The sequence below is a fragment of the Salmo salar genome, unplaced genomic scaffold, assembly GCF_965601325.2.
Source record: "Salmo salar unplaced genomic scaffold, fSalSal1 ptg000221l, whole genome shotgun sequence".
NCBI classification, from domain to species: Eukaryota; Metazoa; Chordata; class Actinopteri; order Salmoniformes; family Salmonidae; genus Salmo; species Salmo salar.
Window position 1 is genome coordinate 1,683,451 of NW_027675333.1, and position 13,436 is coordinate 1,696,886.

A 13,436-nucleotide genomic window follows, 5' to 3' on the forward strand; every position below is an offset into this window, starting at 1 on the left:
TAGTTATGGATGTAGTATATCTGGTAATGAGGAAACCACTAGTTATGGATGTAGTATATCTGGTAATGAGGAAACCACTAGTTATGGATGTAGTATATCTGGTAATGAGGAAACCACTAGTTATGGATGTAGTATATCTGGTAATGAGGAAACCACTAGTTATGGATGTAGTATATCTGCTAATGAGGAAACCGCTAGTTATGGATGTAGTATATCTGGTAATGAGGAAACCATTAGTTATGGATGTAGTATATCTGGTAATGAGGAAACCACTAGTTATGGATGTAGTATATCTGCTAATGAGGAAACCACTAGTTATGGATGTAGTATATCTGGTAATGAGGAAACCACTAGTTATGGATGTAGTATATCTGCTAATGAGGAAACCACTAGTTATGGATGTAGTATATCTGGTAATGAGGAAACCGCTAGTTATGGATGTAGTATATCTGGTAATGAGGAAACCACTAGTTATGGATGTAGTATATCTGGTAACGAGGAAACCACTAGTTATGGATGTAGTATATCTGGTAATGAGGAAACCACTGGTTATGGATGTAGTATATCTGGTAATGAGGAAACCGCTAGTTATGGATGTAGTATATCTGGTAATGAGGAAACCACTAGTTATGGATGTAGTATATCTGGTAACGAGGAAACCACTAGTTATGGATGTAGTATATCTGGTAATGAGGAAACCACTAGTTATGGATGTAGTATATCTGGTAATGAGGAAACCACTAGTTATGGATGTACTATATCTGCAAATGTAATCTAATCTGCTAAAATAGATGCACACGCAATTTGGTTGCAGAAACTCCTCCATGCTAATGCAGAAACTGCTAGTTATACCAATACCATAGACCTACTGTAGGACCCATAACTTCACCTAACAACAACATAGACCTACTGTAGGACTCATATTTTTGGTTTTTGTGACATATATTCTTGCTTTGAAAATGGCTGTGTGATTATTTTTGACAGGGTACTCTCCTGACATAATCTAATGTTTTGCTTTCGCTGTAAAGCCTTTTTGAAATCGGACAATGTGGTTAGATTAACGAGAGTCTTGTCTTTCAAATGGTGTAAAATAGTCATATGTTTGAGAAATTGAAGTTATAGCATTTTTTAGGTATTTGTATTTCGCGCCACACGATTCCACTGGCTGTTGACTAGGGTGGGACGCAGGCGTCCCACCTAGCCCAGGGAAGTTAATTATTTAATCAAACAGCATGCTAAAAGCATCAGACCATTTCAGTACATATAGTTGATTTTATTAAAACACATGGGGTGTGTCTATATATGGAAAAATACACATAACATTTCAACCAATCGATTGGTAGAAATGACAGATGACTCTTGGTTGACCAAGATTTATTTTAGGTGGGGACAGCACTAGAACATGATGTTGGGGCTCCCGAGTGGCACAGCGGTCTAAGACACTACATCTCAGTGCTAGAGGTGTCACTACAGACACCCCGGTTCGAGTCCAGGCTGTCACAACTGGCCGTGATTGGTAAATAAAGGTTACATGTCTTCATGGTTCTGGGTTTGTTGTGTTCATGTCTTCATGGTTCTGGGTTTGTTGTGTTCATGTCTTCATGGTTCTGGGTTTGTTGTGTTCATGTCTTCTTGGTTCTGGGTTTGTTGTGTTCATGTCTTCATGGTTCTGGGTTTGTTGTGTTCATGTCTTCATGGTTCTGGGTTTGTTGTGTTCATGTCTTCATGGTTCTGGGTTTGTTGTGTTCAGGTCTTCATGGTTCTGGGTTTGTTGTGTTCATGTCTTCATGGTTCTGGGTTTGTTGTGTTCATGTCTTCTTGGTTTTGGGTTTGTTGTGTTCATGGTTCTGGGTTTGTTGTGTTCAGGTCTTCATGGTTCTGGGTTTGTTGTGTTCATGTCTTCTTGGTTCTGGGTTTGTTGTGTTCATGTCTTCTTGGTTCTGGGTTTGTTGTGTTCATGTCTTCATGGTTCTGGGTTTGTTGTGTTCAGGTCTTCTTGGTTCTGGGTTTGTTGACTGTACTGTAGAGAACAGAGGGGTCCTCCTCAGCTGCTTGTTCCACCGTGGGCCTGGAGAAAGAAACATCCATTAAACTGAATGTGACTCCCAAATGGCACCCTACTCCCTTATAGTGCACTACTTTTGACCAGTAGTGAACTAAATAGGGAATAGGGTGCCATTTAGAATGGAACCAGAGCCATTCCTTAAAACCCTCATCACATCACTCCTGTTGGGGCTAGGGGGCAGTATTGAGAAATTTTGAAGAAAATATGTGCCCATTTTTAACTGCCTCCTACACCAACTCAGAAGCTAGGATATGCATATTATTAAGACATTCGGATAGAAAACACTCTGAATTTTCTAAAACAGTTTGAATGGTGTCTGTAAGTATAACAAAACTCATATTGCAGGCAAAAACCTGTGAAAAATAGATAAAACATTTTTTTTGAATTTTGTGACTGTACTATTTAGTGTCATTGTTTTATAGATACCATAGTGAGAAAGGATTCATTTCGCAACTCCTACGGCTTCCACTAGATGTCAACGATCTTTATAAAGTTGTTTGAAGCGTCTATGATAAACAGAGAGCAAATTAGAATGCATGGAAGTTGACATGTCGTCACTTCATTTTTTGGCGCCTGCGCATAAATCTGAGAAGCGTGAGTTTGTCATAATTGTTTATCTAGACATAGGATAGGTTGTGTGAAAATATTACTGATGTTTAACGTTAAAAATGGACCAAAAGATTAATGCTAAACAACGTTTGACATGTTTGAACGAACGTAAATAGATTATTTACTAGGTTTTTTTAGCTTTTCGGCGTGATTTTACACCCCCCCCACCACGTTTTGTGGGAGCATAATGAACGCTAACTACTTGGTGTTATTTGGACATAAATTATGAACTTTGTCAAAAGAAACCACATTTGTTCTGGACCTGGGATTCCTGGCAGTGCCTTCTGGTGGAGATAATCAAAGGTAAGGGGATATTTACAATGTTATTATCGATATTAGATGATGCTAACTGTATAGCATAGCTTATTGTTCTTAGCATAGCACCCCGTTTATTGCAAAATGTGATTTCCCAGTAAAGTTATTTTGAGATCTGGCCATTCGGTAGCAATTACGAGATGATAATATATTATTCTTTGAATGACAATATTATAATTTACCAATGTTTTCGAATAGTAATTTTGTTATGTTCACCGGAAGCATTTCAGAGAAGAAAAAAATCGGAATTTCACGCTACTGTAAAATGCTGTTTTTGGATATAAATATGAACTTGATGGAACAAAAAATGCATGTATTGTATAACATAATGTCCTAGGAGTGTCATCTGATGGAGATTGTCAAAGGTTGGTGCATAATTTTAGCTGGTTTCTGCTTTTGGTGACGCCTGACCTTGAATTGAAACTGGATGTTTGTACTTTTGTGGCTATGTACTGTCCTAACATAATCTAACTTTATGCTTTTGCCGTAAAGCCTCTTTGAAAATCGAACAATGTGGTTAGATTAAGGAGATGTTTATCTTTTAAATTGTGTAAAATAGTTGATTGTTTGAGAAATTGAAATTATTAGATTTTTGATGTTTTGAATTTCCAGCCTTGTTAGCAATCCCGTCTCGGGGTTCATTGCTAACCTGTAGCCCCAACAGGTTATAGACATGTCATAGTAATTGTCTTGAGATGTATATTGTAGAGTGCAGTTTCAGGAAATGCCATTTGGCCTGAAGAATACCCCTGGAACCTTTAAGACATTAAAACTGTGACTTTTCAAAATGCCTACTTTTACACCATAGTATGAGTTCAATGAAATGTCATCAGATAGTGATGGAGGGAGTTCTCAGAGAACAATGAAATGTCATCAGATAGTGATGGAGGGAGTTCTCAGAGAACAATGAAATGTCATCAGATAGTGATGGAGGGAGTTCTCAGAGAACAATGAAATGTCATCAGATAGTGATGGAGGGAGTTCTCAGAGAACAATGAAATGTCATCAGATAGTGATGGAGGGAGTTCTCAGAGAACAATGAAATGTCATCAGATAGTGATGGAGGGAGTTCTCAGAGAACAATGAAATGTCATCAGATAGTGATGGAGGGAGTTCTCAGAGAACAATGAAATGTCATCAGATAGTGATGGAGGGAGTTCTCAGAGAACAATGAAATGTCATCAGATAGTGATGGAGGGAGTTCTCAGAGAACAATGAGGGGTCACTAATGGTCAACTGTTTTGCTTATTTGAATGACTTTGTCTACTCCTCCAATAAGCAGCAACATATGAATGACCTTGATGCTGTCTGTGTGTTCACAATGTTGTATACAGTATTGACTCTATGTTGTTGTAATGGTAGAATATGCTCAGAGGGTGGCAGCACTGGAGAGGTTGAATTTCACAGCAGCTTACTGGACATCCTCGTCCTGTTCCTGGTCAAAGGTGGCCACTGTCTGTGCTGCAGCAGGGGTCATGGCCATGCCTGAGATGTTGACATACACTGCACTAGAGTCTCCCTGACGGAGAGAGAGAACAGACAATATAAATAGACCTGGGGACAGACAGCATGAAGAGTGGACATTTCCCACAAAGCAACGAAAATGATCTTCCATCTGTCTGAACAGACTCACCTGTCCGTCGTCTGCTGTGTGTCTTGTGTCAAAGGTGGATTTGGAGGCCTTCTTCCTGTTTTATAAATGAACGAATGAATGAATGAACAAATTAATGAAGATAATAAAGTGAAATAATCTTTAAAATATGCATTTTCACTCACCTGAACCACATGAAGCCAGAGAGACATGAAGCCAGTATGACACCCAGAACAACCACTATGATTCCTACAGCAGCAGTTAGAACTGAGGTTTGTTTCTCTAAAAGATAATATAGATGATATGAGTACATGTTATTATGAACTGAAAATTAATATACTGCAATACAGGACATTAATGCAATACTTGTATGTATAAGACTATGTATAGTTTTAAACCAAAGTGTAATGATGCAAACTAGAAGAAGATTACCTTGAAACATCATTTCTTATTGAACATCATTTTGTATTGAAGTATTGAAGATGTAACTTCACCTGCTATAATGATCATCAGAGCTGTAGAGTTATTAGATGCTATTGTATTCTCAGCCTCACAGTAGTATTCTCCTCTGTCCTCAGAGATGATGTTAGTGATGCTGTAACTCTGTCCTGATGCTTTTGATGAGGTAACATTCTTCTTGTACCAGGTGTATTTGTCCACAGGTGGGTTGGATTCACTGCTGCAGGTCAGAGTCACTGAACTGCCCTCCATTATTTCACCAGAGGGACTGACTGACACTGAGGTGTTCCTTGGACCATCTGGTGTTGAAGACCAGATTCATTTATAGCAACATTTGTGTTTACATTTTACAGGTGAGTTTGAAATAATTTAATTCAGAGTAAAAGACAATCAGAAAAATAATAATTAAAAAGAATGATGATATGGTGGTAATACAAATTCAAGGAAATGGATGTTACACACAAAAATATTTATTCATATTTATTCATATGGAAAACAATCTATTCCCAATTCAAGAATCAACATAATCAGTATATCAAATGAAACCCACAATGTACTGACATGTGACAGTGAGAGTCTCTTCAGCAGAGGGGAGATCCTCATGGCCTTCTACAGCACAGGAGTATCGGCCTGTATCCTCACTGCTGACTGAGAATAGGCTATAGACAGGAGAGGAGGTGTTGCTGTTTGGTATAGGCTGTCCATTCTTATACCAACTGTAGGCTGTGATGGGGTCCAGTGTACATTTGGTTCTACATATCAGTGTGACATTCTCCCTCTCTGACACAGATGTAGGATCCATCTCCAACACAACATCTAGAGTATGAGGAAACAAATCATTATTCTCCTCCTTTGTGTCTGTATAGCTGCCCTTTATAAGGTAATTATAGTCATTCATTAATGAATTTGATTTATTTAGCCAGGATAGTCAACTCTGTAATACTTTCCACTGTTTTCCAGGAAGTATTGGGTTCAATAGAGTCAATTTAAACAGATTTTAACACAACATTCTCATTAGCATACATGCTAAAATCACAGCATACACTGAAGCACACACATCATATGCTTTAGCATACATACAGAACCACACTCACATTACAACTATCTAGATAGATGTGAGATGAGTGACAGATACTGTAAATACAAACCAAGACAATTTTCTTGAACTAAATGGAATTCAACAGTTGAACTATATTGAATGTACGTAACTGTACCTGTGACAGACAGAGTGACTCCAGGACTGCCAATATATTTCCCTCCGGTCTGATCTGTTAATAATCTGAACTTGTACTCAGCAGAGTCACTCTCTCTCAGGTCTGTGATCCTCAGTGTGTGACAATTCTTCTGATCTCCATGACACTCCAGACGACCTGCATACTCTGGGTCCTGACCTAGATCTCCATGACACTCCAGACGACCTGCATACTCTGGGTCCTGACCTAGATCTTTAGGTTCTTTACCAGTCCCAGATTCAGTGAACCAGAGGGTTGTTGTGACTGTACCACTGGGATATGTATAAGAGCAGTGCAGCTCCACTGTTGACCCCTTCAAGGCACAGATACTTTTCTTGGTGTAAGTCACACTCCAGACATTCTGACCCAGTACCACTGAAACAAGGTCACACAACACAATGCTATCAGAATTAAGCCAATGTATCTCTGTAATGTGTCTGTATCTATGTAATGTGTCTGTATCTCTGTAATGTGTCTGTGTCTCTGTAATGTTTCTATATCTGTAATGTGTCTGTATCTCTGTAATGTGTCTGTATCTATGTAATGTGTCTGTATCTATGTAATGTGTCTGTATCTATGTAATGTGTCTGTATCTCTGTAATGTGTCTGTATCTCTGTAATGTGTCTGTATCTCTAATGTGTCTGTATCTCTAATGTGTCTGTATCTCTAATGTGTCTGTATCTCTGTAATGTGTCTGTATCTCTGTAATGTGTCTGTATCTGTAATGTGTCTGTATCTGTAATGTGTCTGTATCTCTGTAATGTGTCTGTATCTCTGTAATGTGTCTGTATCTATGTAATGTGTCTGTATCTCTGTAATGTGTCTGTGTCTCTGTAGTGTGTCTGTATCTATGTAGTGTGTCTGTGTCTCTGTAATGTTTCTATATCTCTGTAATGTGTCTGTATCTCTGTAATGTGTGTCACGTCCTGGCCAATATAAGGGTTAATTGTTATTGTAGTTTGGTCAGGACGTGGCAGAGGGTATTTGTTTTATGTGGTTCGGGGTGGTGTTTTGGTAGAAGGGCGTTTGATTTATTATTTCCGGGTTTTTGGTTTATGGTCTATGTTTATGTATTTCTATGGTTAATGTATTTCTATGTTAGGTTGATTGGGGTTTGGGACTCTCAATTGGAGGCAGGTGCTTCCTCGTTGCCTCTGATTGAGAGTCCTATATATGGGTAATTGTTTGGTGTAGGTTTTTGTGGGAGATTGTTTCTTGTCTAGCGTGTGTGAGCCTGAGAAGACTGTTCGGGGATCGTGAGTTTGTTTTGTTGTTTTGGTGTTCATTTTGAGTTTAATAAATGTTCAAGATGAACAAACACAGTCCTGCTGGATTTTGGTCCTCCTTCACCATCGATAACTGTGACAGAATCTCCCACCACAAAAGGACCAAGCAGCAGAGGAAGGAGCAACAGGTGGACTGGAAGGAGCAGAGGGAATTTGAATTGGACAAACGGGAGAAATGGACATGGGAGCAAGTTATGGCCGGAGAGGGCCCATGGAAGAAATGGAGCAAAGACCGGGAATGCTACCGAGGAACACGACTGCCGATTAAACCCGAGAGGCAGCCCCAAGAATTTTTTTTGGGGGGGCATATGGGTAGTTTGGCGGGGCAAGTTTGGAGCCCCAGGCCAAATCCCCGGACTGTGTCACAGAAGCCAGTTAATGGACATGTCTCGTGCTTCGGGGTAATGAGTATTATGGCGAGGCCAAGTGTTTTTAGGCCAGTACACGCTATACCAGCACCCCGCATTTACCAGGGGGTAGTAGGCATTCAGCCAGAAAGGGCGATGCCAGGTTTAAGCTCGAGACCGCCAGTAAGCCTCCACGGTCCTATATATCCTGTTCCCGCTCCACGCACTAGCCTAGAGGTGCGTGTTCCCAGTCTGGCACGTCCAGTACCAGCACCACGCACCAGGTTTCAAGTGCATCAGCCCAGTCCGACTCGTCCTGTTCCCGCTCCCCGCATTAGCCTGGAAGTGCGTGTTCCCAGGCTGATAACCCCAGTACCAGCACCACGCACCAGGCTTCCAGTGCGTCGGCTCAGTCAGAAGTCGCCAGAGCTGCCCGTCAGTCAGGAGTCGCCAGAGCCGCCCGTCAGTCAGGAGTCGCCAGAGCCGCCCGTCAGTCAGGAGTCGCCAGAGCCGCCCGTCAGTCAGGAGTCGCCAGAGCCGCCCGTCAGTCAGGAGTCGCCAGAGCCGCCCGTCAGTCAGGAGCCGCCAGAGCCGCCCGTCAGTCAGGAGCCGCCAGAGCGGCCCGACTGCCCGGAGATGCCAGAGCGGCCCGACTGCCCGGAGATGCCAGAACGGCCCGACTGCCCGGAGATGCCAGAGCGGCCCGACTGCCCGGATCAGCCAGAGCGGCCCGTCGGCCAGGATCAGCCAGATCGGCCCGTCGGTCAGGATCAGCCAGAGCGGCCCGTCGGCCAGGATCAGCCAGAGCGGCCCGTCAGCCAGGATCAGCCAGAGTGGCCCATCTGCCCAGAGTCTGCTGATGACCAAAAATCAAGGGAGTCTAGCAGCAACCCTAAACTGAGTAAGCCTGACATTTCAGAACTTAAAGTAATTAACGGTTTAATTGATGAGTCTGCATACAGGGTGGAGAGGAGGAGGTCTGCCCATGATCCAGAGCAGGGGGAGTCTGCCTACGGTCCGAGGCAGATCGGGTCGGTCGGCACTCTGGAGGACAATAGGCCGGAGCCTGAACCACCACCTGTATAAGTGGGTTGGGGAGGGGGGGTGTAGCACAAGTGCCGTCGGTGACGGCAGCCACCCTCCCTTTAGTTTAGGGGGATTTTTTGTTGTTTGGGGTTTTTGTTATTCTTGAGGTGCTTCCGGGGTTAGCACCTTTAGGGGGGGGGGGGGTACTGTCACGTCCTGGCCAATATAAGGGTTAATTGTTATTGTAGTTTGGTCAGGACGTGGCAGAGGGTATTTGTTTTATGTGGTTCGGGGTGGTGTTTTGGTAGAAGGGTGTTTGATTTATTATTTCCGGGTTTTTGGTTTATGGTCTATGTATTTCTATGTGTAGTCTGGTTAATGTATTTCTATGTTAGGTTGATTGGGGTTTGGGACTCTCAATTGGAGGCAGGTGCTTCCTCGTTGCCTCTGATTGAGAGTCCTATATATGGGTAATTGTTTGGTGTAGGTTTTTGTGGGAGATTGTTTCTTGTCTAGCGTGTGTGAGCCTGAGAAGACTGTTCGGGGATCGTGAGTTTGTTTTGTTGTTTTGGTGTTCATTTTGAGTTTAATAAATGTTCAAGATGAACAAACGCAGTCCTGCTGGATTTTGGTCCTCCTTCACCATCGATAACCGTGACAATGTGTGTGTATCTCTGTAATGTGTCTGTATCTCTGTAATGTATCTCTGTAATGTGTCTGTATCTCTGTAATGTGTCTGTATCTCTGTAATGTATCTCTGTAATGTATCTCTGTAATGTGTTTATATCTGCAATGTGTCTGTATCTATGCAATGTGTCTGTATCTATGCAATGTGTCTGTATCTATGCAATGTGTCTGTATCTATGCAATGTGTCTGTATCTATGCAATGTGTCTGTATCTATGCAATGTAAATGTGTTTATGTAAAACATAGGCACCACAATGTAAATAAGTCCCAGACTTTATTGTCCTTTAAATCAACAATCCTGGTCACTGTAAATAAACTGTGTGTACATGTGTGTATGTATTTTTTTTAACTGACCAATAAAATCAATCAATCCAAACTGTGCAGCAGCCATTTGATGAATGGAAAGAGACATTTGTTACAAAACACCAGAAAGCTGAATGACATTCAGAGATTGTCAAGCCTTCGATACTGGGTAAGCCTACAAGGTAAGGTGGGATGTATTCCTATTTGTTCAGATTGATTGTGGTTTTAAAAACGTAAACCATGCTATAGAAGTGCTCCAAGTCGTTATGCTTTTGTTTATTGGTTGTGTGGTGCATTGGCACAGAAACCTGTTGGTAGAAAATGTGAATATATTTTATATAATTATAAATATGGCATCAAAATTTTGAAAATCTGATTTCCCCCTGGCTGATCACTGTCTGCAGCCGGCTCTGATCGTAATAATGAAATAGGCAGGGAGAGTGAGCTCATCCGTGGTGGTCGGCGAACCCTGAACCTTCTGGCCAATATCCCCTGTGTGCCATTGACTGTGCCACAAAAGCATGCTGAAGCGGCAAAGTCAATTTTCACATGAATAAACACACAGTCGCTATGTAATGATTACTAACTGGGTGGGTTGAGATTATTACATATAAAAGCACTAAACCTCTCTCTAAAAGCTTCACTTATACAAACGTTTTACTTGAACCCTAAATGGTTCTCCAGTAGATTAATAAGAAAAGCTCATCCATTGTTTAAAAATGGCCTTTTTGCCTTTGTGCAGATTGTCATGTCTCATTTTAGATTCATTGAGAATTATACTTTTTTCAAAAGTATCTGTCTTTTTCAAACAAGCATTACAGAGCTGGTTACAATTTCATCCCCCTGAAAAGGGAGAACAAATATTACAACAAATATTATGGCTGAACTCAAATGGTTGATAAAATACCTGTAATTATGGGAAAGATGTTTGAACGTTGTGGATGCTTGTGCTTTTTTTTCACCTTAAAGATGCATCAATTTCAAAATGAGTAGGGTTTGTCCACACCATGTTGCCATAGTTGGTGAGTTGAGTGTGAAACCACAGACAAGAATCACTCAGTGAGGTGTGAAAGATACCTATTTAAAGGGAAGTGGAGACGCCTAACACCAGAATAACATTATGATTCATATCCTTTAGAAATGTCTGTAGAGAAACAGAACAACTAAAAGATAAGAATGAGACCATACCTGTCACAGACCAGAGAAATACCAGCAACACACTTCCTGCTGTTCTCAAGGCCATTGTTGCATCTCCCACCCTGCAGTCTTAGAAACATAAACAACAACTCACTCTATAGCAGGTGAATAACTCCACCTGATACATTGAAGTAGAAACTGTAAATGGGGTACAGGGCCTCATTACTGAAAATGAACCAGGCTCATATTGTGCTGTGTTGTATTGTGCTATATGGTTGTCTATGTGAATACTGTCTGTCTGTAAGTCTATTGCACTATGTATGTAATGTGTGTGACGTGTTGCATGTCTGTCTTCGTCTGTCTATTTAAGATGACATGCTGTCTGATGCAAAAACTATTTCCTAATGGATACAATAAAGTCATCAACATCACAAACAACAAAAACAATCACTTATTGAACAGATGTGTAGAACTGTAAACACATATTTCAACATTGATTGTTGTGAAGCTGTTTATTCTCAGATCCCCAGATACAGGAGGATAAATGTTCAATTCTCTATGGTCCGTCAAGCTGTACAGCAGCCTAAAGACTGACCACCAGGTTCAATGATAACTCCTATCCCCAAGCTGTGAGGCTAAACAACAATTGACTCTCTCTCTCACACACACACACACACACACACACACACACACACACACACACACACACACACACACACAGACACACACACACACACACACACACACACACACACACACACACACACACACACACACACACACACACACACACACACACACACACACACACAGACACACACAGACACACAGACACACAGACACACACACACACACACCATCTGTAGTGAAGGCCCATAAGGCCCATAGAGTCTGTATCAGTCTAGAGAGCTGGTTGTTATGGATGTAGAAAAGTTCAAACACACATCCTACACAGTATAGATGTCAACCCTACTCCCTATCAGTCCCAGTATAGATGTCAACCCTACTCCCTATCAGTCCCAGTATAGATGTCAACCCTACTCCCTATCAGTCCCAGTATAGATGTCAACCCTACTCCCTATCAGTCCCAGTATAGATGTCAACCCTACTCCCTATCAGTCCCAGTATAGATGTCAACCCTACTCCCTATCAGTCCCAGTATAGATGTCAACCCTACTCCCTATCAGTCCCAGTATAGATGTCAACCCTACTCCCTATCAGTCCCAGTATAGATGTCAACCCTACTCCCTATCAGTCCCAGTATAGATGTCAACCCTACTCCCTATCAGTCCCAGTATAGATGTCAACCCTACTCCCTATCAGTCCCAGTATAGATGTCAACCCTACTCCCTATCAGTCCCAGTATAGATGTCAACCCTACTCCCTATCAGTCCCAGTATAGATGTCAACCCTACTCCCTATCAGTCCCAGTATAGATGTCAACCCTACTCCCTATCAGTCCCAGTATAGATGTCAACCCTACTCCCTATCAGTCCCAGTATAGATGTCAACCCTACTCCCTATCAGTCCCAGTATAGATGTCAACCCTACTCAGTCTGGTCCTAAAGGACCCTCAGATAAATCCACTGTGTCATTCACACACATTCCAACACTCCTCCACTGAGACACTTTATGAATACAGGCCCTGATGTAACAACCAACACTGTCTCACCCTGATCTGTTTCACCTGTCTTGTGCTTGTCTCCACCCGCCCTCCAGGTGTCGCCAGTTTCCCCCCTTATCCCCTGTGTATTTATACAGTGGTGGAAAAGTACCCAATTGTCATACTTGAGTAAAAGTGAGTCACCCAGTAAAATACGACTTGAGTAAAAGTCTAAAAGTATTTGGTTTTAAATAATATGATATAAAGTATCAAAAATAAATGTAATTGCAAAAATGTACTTAAGTATCAAAAGTAAAAGTATGAATCATTTCAAATTCCTTGTTAAGCAAACCAGATGGCACAACTGTTTGTGTTTTGTTTGTATGTGCAGATAGCCAGGGGCACACTCCAACACTCAGAAATCATTCAGAAACAAAGCGTTTGTGTTTAGTGAGTTTTCACATCAGAATCAGTAGGGATGACCAGGGATGTTCTCTTGATAAGTGCGTGAATTGGACCTTTTCTGTCCTGCTAAGCATTCAAAATTTAACGAGGACTTTTGGGTGTCAGGGGAAATGTATTGAGTAATAAGTACATTATTTTCTTTTAGGAATGTAGTGAAGTAAAAGTGAAAGTTGTCAAAAATAAAAATAGTAAAATAAAGTACAGATACCCCAAAACAACTACTTCAGGAGTACTTGAAAGTATTTTTACTCAAGTACTTTACACCACTGCCTTTATACCTGTATTTTCTGTTTGTCTGTTGCCAGTTTGT

General features: G+C 41.4%; 2 protein-coding genes across 6 annotated transcripts in view; both read right to left on the minus strand.

Annotated features, from left to right (window-relative positions):
- LOC145850252 (tripartite motif-containing protein 16-like) overlaps positions 1 to 13,436 on the minus strand; it is a 698,685-nt gene that overhangs the window by 529,935 nt on the left and 155,314 nt on the right. The gene's annotated exons all lie outside the window — the stretch shown is intronic.
- Positions 406 to 13,436, minus strand: part of LOC123735050 (cell adhesion molecule CEACAM6) — a 94,475-nt gene continuing 81,444 nt past the window's right edge. The window contains exons 2-10 of one of the 3 annotated variants that reach the window (XM_082971203.1): positions 11,110 to 11,187; positions 6,458 to 6,646; positions 6,254 to 6,409; positions 5,601 to 5,855; positions 5,075 to 5,338; positions 4,766 to 4,862; positions 4,623 to 4,677; positions 4,405 to 4,508; positions 939 to 2,068 (exon numbers count right to left, since the gene is read on the minus strand). In XM_082971203.1, coding sequence (XP_082827329.1) covers positions 1,987 to 2,068; positions 4,405 to 4,508; positions 4,623 to 4,677; positions 4,766 to 4,862; positions 5,075 to 5,338; positions 5,601 to 5,855; positions 6,254 to 6,409; positions 6,458 to 6,646; positions 11,110 to 11,164 — 1,257 coding nt within the window. In that variant the 5' untranslated portion in view covers positions 11,165 to 11,187 and the 3' untranslated portion in view covers positions 939 to 1,986. Of the gene's footprint in view, positions 2,069 to 4,404; positions 4,509 to 4,622; positions 4,678 to 4,765; positions 4,863 to 5,074; positions 5,339 to 5,600; positions 5,856 to 6,253; positions 6,647 to 11,109; positions 11,188 to 13,436 lie in introns of all 3 variants that reach the window. The other 2 variants (XM_082971202.1, XM_082971204.1) reach the window with 2 other exon arrangements.